At 31.8% G+C, this 9,757-nt stretch overlaps 1 protein-coding gene across 3 annotated transcripts in view; it reads right to left on the bottom strand.

Moving 5' to 3' along the window:
• Positions 1-5,490, bottom strand: part of LOC108755478 (trimethylguanosine synthase) — a 6,421-nt gene extending 931 nt beyond the window's left edge. Inside the window, exons 1-7 of one of the 3 annotated variants that reach the window (XM_018498506.1) lie at positions 5,167-5,490; positions 4,255-4,390; positions 3,865-4,162; positions 2,244-3,738; positions 1,796-2,045; positions 135-310; positions 22-50 (exon numbers count right to left, since the gene is read on the bottom strand). In XM_018498506.1, the coding sequence (XP_018354008.1) occupies positions 22-50; positions 135-310; positions 1,796-2,045; positions 2,244-3,738; positions 3,865-4,162; positions 4,255-4,390; positions 5,167-5,273 (2,491 nt within the window). In that variant the 5' untranslated portion in view covers positions 5,274-5,490. Of the gene's footprint in view, positions 1-21; positions 311-1,795; positions 2,046-2,243; positions 3,739-3,864; positions 4,163-4,254; positions 4,391-5,166 lie in introns of all 3 variants that reach the window. The other 2 variants (XM_018498505.1, XM_018498507.1) reach the window with 2 other exon arrangements.
• Positions 5,491-9,757: the final 4,267 nt, after the last annotated feature.

Raw genomic sequence — 9,757 nt, 5'->3', positions numbered from 1 at the left:
GAGAGAGATACATATACATACCTCGATCTAACTTAATTCCATCTTCATATCTGCTGAAGAGACCAAATCGTTTAAAGTAATATTTCTTTAATCTATGATCATTGGCTATCTCTCTCGGAATGATTTTATTTAACCTTTTGAACTGCTTCCTTCTTTTTTTCCTTTGCATCATCTTTATGCTATCTTCATCATCCGAACTCGACGTAAGAGCAGATTGTACCTTTGTGTAGGAACCTTTATCATTAGATTGCACATTAGATTCGGTTTCAGCTGGTATTGACGCTGGATCACAAGACAAATACTTGTTTGTCTATAATTAAAAAAAAAACGGTATAAACAATTTGACGATCGAAAGATATCATAAAACGAGAGTGATGTCATGGCCTACGTTTTTTTCTCTTTTCTTTTTTCGTTTCTTTACTGGTTCACATTCACACGTCGTCAACACATGTACACGTTTCATGTTGAAACTTGAAACACAACAATTTATGATAAATGTAGTGTTTATTGTTGTACTCAATTGCACTAAACTATTTCATCTCGCTCTCTCGCCAAACAGCGCATAAAGTTCAAACAGTTCAACTAAACATAGACCTCTATTTCTTGTTATAGCTGCACTATGTTGCATTTTCTGTACTTAAAGGTTATGTTCCGTATAAAACGTGTGACATATCACTATTCTTGTTCATCGAATGTTAAATAAGGATAAGGGATACAGGCTGCGTTCAGGGGACTTAATAGTTGAGTGAGCACTCGTTGTTATTGTATTCTTTTAGATCATCCAATTAGCATTGTAGATCTGGAGAATACATCCATAGCAGCGAGTGTTCATTTAATTATTGAATCTGCAGAACAATTATATGCTTTATGATATCCAAAGAAAATGAAATAGGCTTTGAAGAGAAAAAAAGTAAATTTGAAAAATATGAAAGGTTTTGTAATATAATAGACATTACATGTACTATATAGGGTGTCCTGATTGGAACTTCGGACAATTATCTCTTCATTATTCCAAAAAATGTTTCAAGTGGGACTCATTTTGTTTTGAGGGAGACATCTTTGGTCACAGATTCTCTCTTGATGGATGTATTTCAAGATTTCAACGTGACCTTTATTTATTTATTTTTTTAATGAAATATATAATATGATTGTTCTAATTATTTTACATATAAAAGTATTATTAAAATAGATATATAAAAAAAATCAATAGTTTACGAGATATTTTATACTTTATCCTGACACATATTGACATGAAATATTAAATATTTCATAAACTATGATTTTTTAGTACATCTATCTTCATACTTTTATATGCAAATATACTTTTTATTATTAATTTTACTTCTTTTTCCAATGATTAATATTATATACGTTTTATTTTAAATACAGAAAACAGTGCAGCTACAAAGAATACATTAATACTTTTCCCATCCTTTTTAGAATTTCTATTTAGAATTCTTTATAGTATCCAATAAGAAAGAAAATTTCTTAGAAACTTTTTTAGTTAGCAATATATGTTTTGTTTTTTAATTATTCTATATATATTTTCTCTCTTTCCTCTTTCTTTCAGTAACATCTAATCGTGTAGAATATAGATATTTGAATATAAAATCAAACTGAATATTTATAATACTGTAGGGCATGTCATCTCTCTTTCTGTTTCAATATACATGCAGTACTGTAATTAGAAATTTAAATAGTATTGAAAAATATACAACAAAAAGCTAAAACTTACTTTACATAATAATATGTAAAGTATATAAATCTACCAAGTATATTAAGGAAAAAATTTTACCTTATTTGTGTACTGTCTGACTGTGAGTGTTTTTTTTTCATCATCAAGAGCGGATTTATGTTTAGTTTTTAACCGTTTTAATTCCATTACTTGGAAACTTTGCCGTCTAATATTACGTTTCCGATAAACAACTTCGCCTTGCAATTTTCTTTGGCTTTCATTCTCCATTAAATTGGCATAACCCATTAATGAAAAGGCTTTTTTCACAGTTTCTAAACCATCTTCATTATCATTACCATCAGCCTTGTGACTAAATAAAAAAGAAAGATAAATTTTATATATTCTACTATACTTATACTTATTTAATTTTGATTGCTATATAACAAAAAATAACTAGAGTCACATCTAATGGTGTCTGTGACACCACACAAGCAAGTAATGATGTATCGTTTTATACTATACATATGTTATTGTATTATTATATCATTATTACTATTACACTGTTTACCTTTGTCTAAAAATTTCTTGAACCTCTTCATCTCCTCCATCAGAAGACTTTTGTTGATGACTATTGTTAAAATCGCTATTGGAATCAATTATTTCCATTTTGCTTTCAGTAATTATCGAATCTTGAGTATGAATCTGTTGTGATTTTCCATGCATTTCTTCTTCTTCAACAACATCAGTCGACTTATTCTCTTCTACCCTTATTGTTAAATTCTTCATAAGCACGCCCACTGAATCCATAATCAGTCTTTGTTTTCTATGTTTCTCTGTGCTCTTGGATTTTGAATTCACTGATACGCTGCCCTTTCGCGAGTTTTTATTTCCGATATTTTCCGATACTTTATTTGATGTAAGTAAGTAATTTTGTACACTATCCACATTTTCGTTTTTTTCGCTCACGTGGGTGTGAATCTCCCCACTATGTCTGTCCTGACATTGCAGCGCCACCACGTCTTGTCGCTCAAAAATCGAATTATCGCATTGTTCATTCAATGAATTATTACATGACTCATTCAATGTGTTAAAATCTAATTGATTATAGTCTATATTGTGCTCTTTTTTATAATTAGTTATGAACAATTCGTACTGTTTTTGATATTGCGTCTCAAAATTCTCCTTCCATAAATGCTGCCAATATTTGTCGTTGTCTTCCACTGAAAATTCGTTTTCTTGATCGGAACTACTAGTCATGCTGCTTTCTATGGAACTTGTGACGGAAGTGACGAGACTAGATGAATGAACGGAATTGGAATCACAACTGGAACTAGTTAACGTCATTTTGGTAACGTTAGTCATGGAATCGGAAGTTGCGTTCGTTTTCGTTATTGAACCATTAACGGAGTCACATCTCATTAGTAACCTTTCATCTTCTGCATTAGAATGATGGTTATAATTTTCTTCTATACTAAGTGGGCTTAACGGATTCCAACCATCACCATCTTCCGGTGATATCTCGAAATTGAGGATTTTTTTCCTATTTTCATCTGCATCTTTGTCATGAACTTCTTGCCTGCTTACTTGTTCAAATGAAAAGCTAGTATTCGAAGAAGATATGGCTGTTGGTTTTAATTCGCTGTCGCTCGAATAACTCTTATTGAAAAGTCCTGCAAAGTTAGAACGTACAAGTTCGCAATTCTTATGCGCTTGTGATGGGAAACATGTATTTTGCTCATAATATCTTTCTATGGCTACTTCATTAATCTCTGCATCCTGCGATTTTTCGTCTTCTGTTGTGCATGCATTATTTTGAAAATACTCAGGATTGATATAATCAGCATATTTTCCGATCCAGGATGCCCAAATTAATTGCTCTCCGTGTTTACCCCAAAACTTGTCCCATGCTACATCCATTGCATTCTTATTACTGCCATAATCTGCAGAATACAGATAAGCGTAAGAGTTACAATCATATTGTGTAATGAGATCTTTGTTGTGTCCTTTTGTATTTAATACAGTGGTACTATCTGATAAATTTTGTACCATTGATTCCTTATCACCTGACACATGAAAATGTTAAGTCAACATTATCAATAAAATCAACAGTATCAATATTACACATTTATTTTGATTCTAAATGAATTATAATTATAAACGATATCTAAGATTTTTAACAACGCAATTACCTGATACATGTTCATACTCAGTCAACATATCCACATTTTCATCATTATTTTCAACTTCAGTTTCTATAGTTTGGAAAGTTTTTCCATAAGATGCTACAAGATTTTGTATACTTTTTGCCTCATGCTGATCATGATATTCAGATAAGTCTGCACCAGAATCAGATTGGTGCAGACCTAATTTCTGGGTTAAGGAATGTGCAGTGGGCCAATGAGCCGAATCGCGTACAGAGTCATGTTCGTCCGTAGAATAATTGTTATCTGTATGAGAAGCACTGCAATAACAGCTTACTGGCTCTTCCTATATTAAAAAGAACAAATAGTAAAAACTAACTGTCAACTAGCTGTATACTTCATATGACAAATCATCACAAATAAATGAACATGTCATACATCATGCTTTTCAAGAGATTGTGTTTCTACTCCAGATCCTTTACAAAGATCTAGCATCTCTCCCACATAATCTCCATCTGCATCTTCTCCTTCGCTAGCATCTTCTGAAGCTAAGACAGTATAAACTTCAGGATTCCTACAAAGAATAATAACACATAGGAATATAAAATTCATGATAGCTCTAAATTTTTTTCTTTATTTTACTTTAAACTTAAGTTTTTATTAGCTTTCTCTTTCTTTTTTATATGTGATTCTATATCAATGAATTTCTTCATTGTCAAAAATAGCATGTTACATCATCTTTTTATTCACAAAAATTACAAATTGATACAAATGATAAATTAGCAAGAGTATCCGTTCTTAAACTATTTCTTTCAGCTCAATTGCATCAACGTTAGGTTGACTTTAAACGAGGCTTAAAACTCTCTCTGTCTCGTTTTAAAATGAAAGAGAGACAGAAACGGAGAAAGTTTCAAGCCTTAAAGTCAAAATAACATTGGTGCAACCAAGCCTTAAAGCCGAGAAAGAGGGAGAGAGTTTCAAGCTACGCTAAAGTGGAAGTAACGTTGATGCAACTCCTGGCCTTAAACTCCTATCTTTTTCTCTCCATTAAAAATATTGACGCTATCATTTTTTTAATTAAGAAACTATTTTGTCATTAATTTTGGGAATTTTAATTGTTTTTCAAGTGGCACACGATAAATTGAAAAATTAACCGCGAAATTCATTGCGTGCCACTTGCAATAGTAGGTGTCAAGGTTAAATCATGTTTCACATCAACACTGATCAATAAACACATTAAATTCTTTATAACGTTTCGCATGCCTAACAAATGCGGCATGAGACATTTCATTCCCGAGATGTCTTGAATGAAGGAGAGACGCAACGGTGCAATCAACCGAGTAGGCTTACCGGATAAATACTCTGCTACAAAGACAGTAAATATAATCATCAGAATCGGAGGCCTCGCGATCCGCGATGTAGATCTCGGCTAGTGGCTCCCAGAAGTTATCGCACATCCTGAAGGCGGGGTCCTCTCTGTCTACCACGTTATCGTCGATCGTCACAAATGCAACATACCTCACGCCCAAATTTCACGACCGCCGTCGCGTAAAAACAATCCGCCAGTCTACTTGACGATGTAGCATCGTGAGGAGGTTGATCGGTCCTGATAGGCTTATCCAGGTTTACCAAGGTTGAAATATGTTCATACAGACGTACACACGAGAGAATTTGCGATTGCGTGTATTTGAAATGTACTAATATTACTAAAAGTGCGATTACATGGAGCACAGTACACGTTACATAACTCACATTAGTATGAATTTTTTTAAATATATTAACTTATTTTTATGCACACGTTATCGATACTCTTATTTTTTTAAACAGATTTATTTAATAATTGCGTTTAAATCAATTAATTCCATCAAAAAGTGCATAACAGTGTACAGTAATATGAGTTTGTTACTAGCCCGTGTCGCGCATGAGGAGGTGCGTTCAGATTCTCATTTAAGTGCTCCCCAGGTGGCATGTCATCCTTGTCTAGCAATCGATAAACAACAAAGATAGAGCGATATCTGGCTAACATTTGAATGGGAATCTGAACTCAGCATATCAGCGAAAGAAATAGGTACGTGATACGGGATTTCTTTATTGCCTAGTTAGTTACTATTAGTTATTATATCGCGTACCGCGCTCCATGAAAATTTTTCTCATAATTTTTATACATGGAATTGGAACATTTTTCAGAAATACTCAGAAATATTCGAAAAGTTTACATCTTTTCTCTTTAGTAATTAATATCTTGTTAACTATTGCAAAAATTGCAAAATGGTAAAGGACTTTTTGACTCAAGTTTTAGTACGCTCTATCTATACAAAAATGCTTGGAAAAACTTACATAACACCCTATATGTATGTACAATTTAAAAATATTTAACAAATGTGTTTGTTTATATTTCGTAATATTTATATATTGTGTAATAAGTGAGAGTCTTAAAATATTGATTAAGGCACGAAAGCAATCTCAACAAGAAATTAATAAACGTTATGCATTCAAAGTCTTTACTGGAACCTGCTGCCATCTAGGACTGTAATTTTCACTCTGCTTTAATTAATTCTATGCGAGCCAAATTGCTTTTAAAAATCAAGCGAACATGAAACATTTTTTTGTTTTCTATTTATAATAATATAATCGATAGATTTAATATATAAAATAAAGAATTTTTCATTACTATTTAGAACCGATTTATGAAAATTCTAAAAATATACCTTGCTAATTATTATCATACACTAATTCGAATGTTTAAACAGCTATACACAAAACTACTGCATTTCAACTTGATATAAAATTGCAAAAGGTTATAATAATGTGTGTGTGACTATACATTTTTAAATTTTATTTAATTCTTAATCTTAAATTTTTGAAGTAATATACAATATTATAAAGTACGTAAATATGTATTCTTTAATTTTTTAATTAAAATTAGTAATTAGAAGTATAACGTTTAAAAATATTATTAACAATTATTATTATTAAATATTATAAATAATATTTTTATATAATAAATTAAATTAATTTTTTCAGGATCAAACACCTTTCTAATGCAAATTTGTGTGCAATAATGTCAAGTGTTTAACTTAAAATCTGTGAGAAGAGGATGCAGAGTGAATGAAAGGGTAACCCGACAAGTGGCGCTATCTGCGGGATGCTGCGGAGTCTCGTATACGTGAACGGAGCAATGGCGTAGGCGGCGATCCGTGTGATAAATTAATTTTTATTACTTCGTGGGTGGCGGCTCTTACTATTGGTCGCTGATCGGGTACCTCCTACTCCGCAACGGAATCCTCTCCGGCATTATTCCGTGCGACGACGGCGATAGAAAACGGTGTGTGATTTGTTTCGTCTTAAGGCGGGATGAACAAGGAAATCGATTGCGTCGCGAAGATCGGGAATTGCGATGCGGCTGACACGACAATGGAACGGATGTTTGCGTATCTCGCGAATAACTTTTCTGTTGGCTTCTTTCGCAGATCGATGAGTCATATCGATTTAGGCGATCATTATATACGAATTTCACGATCGATACGAAATCGAATATACTTTGAATATAACAGAATAGTGAGGCAAAACTTCAATTATAAAACAAACCAAAAATGAATAACAAGCTACTATTATGAAAAGTTATAATAGTTTTTTCAAATAGTAATTATTATTAAAATCAATACCCTTCCGATTATTTAATCAAATATTTGGAGAATTGACCAGTCAGAAAAATAGCAAAAAATATATTTAATATTTATTGGATATAAATGCGCCAGTCCAATTTCTATGATTTGAAAAAAACCATGTCTATTCCTAGAATAACAAAAGATGTTTCCGTAAGTGAGTGATTCGCCTTATATGTGCATATTGAAATCACTGACACAATCAGGCATTAAAATCACCGGAGGAAAAGCGTATCTTGCACTCATTCTTATTTCAACTCGTAAGTGAATCCAGATTTTGAATTCTTTAATAATAATATAATAATATAAATATAAATATGTGATATGTACAAAATTCTAATTAAATGTTATATACAATATATTTTTAGCGGAATACCTAATGAACATTTTATCGGTCCAAATATTTACGTTATGATTTTACATTTTTAAAATAATGCGAATTTATTATCAAATACTCATTTCCTTCCAATATTCAGGTACAATTAATAAATAATTATATTAATTAATATGAAGATTAAATACTTTATTATTTCATGCAATAATTTTATCAACAAAGTAATTTAATGCATCACAAAATCTACCGTTTGTATCGGAAAAAAAATCATATATAATTATTCACTGTTAAATCTATAGTGTCAAATTTAATCTAATTTGAGTCGCCACTGCTCCTCCTCTACTATATATATCATTATTTTATATTAAAACAATAGATATAAATTTGATACTACAGATTGAACAGTGTTCGTAACAGATTTGGCATTGCTTCGAACTACAATAGGTAATTACATATTTTCAAGAAGCTTCATTTGTTTAATTTTCAAAATAGAATTAATAGAATATTGAACTTACTAGAATAATAAGTCTCGTAATTCTTGATCATATAGCGCGAACATTTACAGATTCAAGTTGTACTGTATTGTGAGATCGTGATTTGATGTTCATCGAGAATCATACCTGAATTACAGCCAGTTTGTGTAGCGCGAAAAAAAAACACGTAGACAATAAAGCACTTCGATACTACGATGTGGTAGTGCTATTCTCGATTACGTTTACGAGATAACTGACTGCTATAGTTATACAAATCACTATTAAACATTGCATCGTGCCATATATGGAAATTGCATTGACGCGTTTTACTGCCCTTACTTGAATCTAATTCATCGGTGACTTGATTCCCGAAAGATTACATCTTGTTCGATTATTTTATTGACAATATATAAAATATAAAAAAAATTTTCTCAAGTAATATTCTTTATAATATTCTTAATTGTTTCAATCAATGACAAGATTAAGATCATTGATGAAATTTTTCGAATATTAAAAAAAGATGAAATAAATTTGATCCAGTAAAGTTAATTTTGTATCATAAGTATAATTTTAGAATCATTGTGATTCAATTTAAGAAAATTTCAGACTATTGAACAAAGAATATAGGTGAGTATGTGCCGAAATAAAAATTTAATTACATTTTTTTAACGTTATTTTGGAAGCCTCTTTGTATTAAAGCAAAACTTTACTTGTTGTTTAAAAATTTATTACTATTATTTCGGAGAAAGATTATATATATTATATGTATTATATGTTTGAAAGGTTATATGCACCGTGAATCATTATAATCTTTTTCTCATATATCTACTTATTATATCACGACTATTATAAGAGATTAATAGAATTTTAGCAAATATCTAAAATTATTATTGAAAATTGCCTTCCAACTCACAAAGTACACTCTCCTCGGAGAATATATCAATTTGGTAATATTACAATATTAAGATGTAAATATAATACCACAAATACTTGATGATTTTTTTTCGATGACTGGTATCAATTATTCGACTATTTTGAGATCATGCTATCAGAGCGACGTAACGTAATAGGGAGGTATTCTAATTTTCTATTTATCATCATTTAAGGAATACTCCTTTTTTTCTCGTTCGCGATAATAGACGAGGAAAAGAAACCGATGTTTTCCGCGAATGCAAATTCCAACCCGTGGATGATCTCGTGATTTTTCGAGAGAATCGCGGCATTGTAGAACGGAATGAAATTCCGTGCCGTGGATCTGCATAAAATACCGCTGGATGAGAAGGAGGGCTGTTGTATGGGAGCAGGAGAGAGGGAGCGTGCATACGTGTGTCGTCTCTTCGGTCGCGGGAGAATCGCGGCTTCTCGCGAGAGAAGCAGGTTGTAACTGGATGGTGAGGAAGAGAGATGAATGCAAGGCGGATAGACGGTGTGGGACAAAGTACAAGACGAACAGCTGGAACGACGGAGAG

Source organism: Trachymyrmex septentrionalis, unplaced genomic scaffold (assembly GCF_001594115.1).
Source record: "Trachymyrmex septentrionalis isolate Tsep2-gDNA-1 unplaced genomic scaffold, Tsep1.0 scaffold87, whole genome shotgun sequence".
Classification (NCBI taxonomy): Eukaryota; Metazoa; Arthropoda; class Insecta; order Hymenoptera; family Formicidae; genus Trachymyrmex; species Trachymyrmex septentrionalis.
Note: the sequence above shows the minus strand (reverse complement) of the source record. Positions and strands in the feature narration are given on the sequence as shown.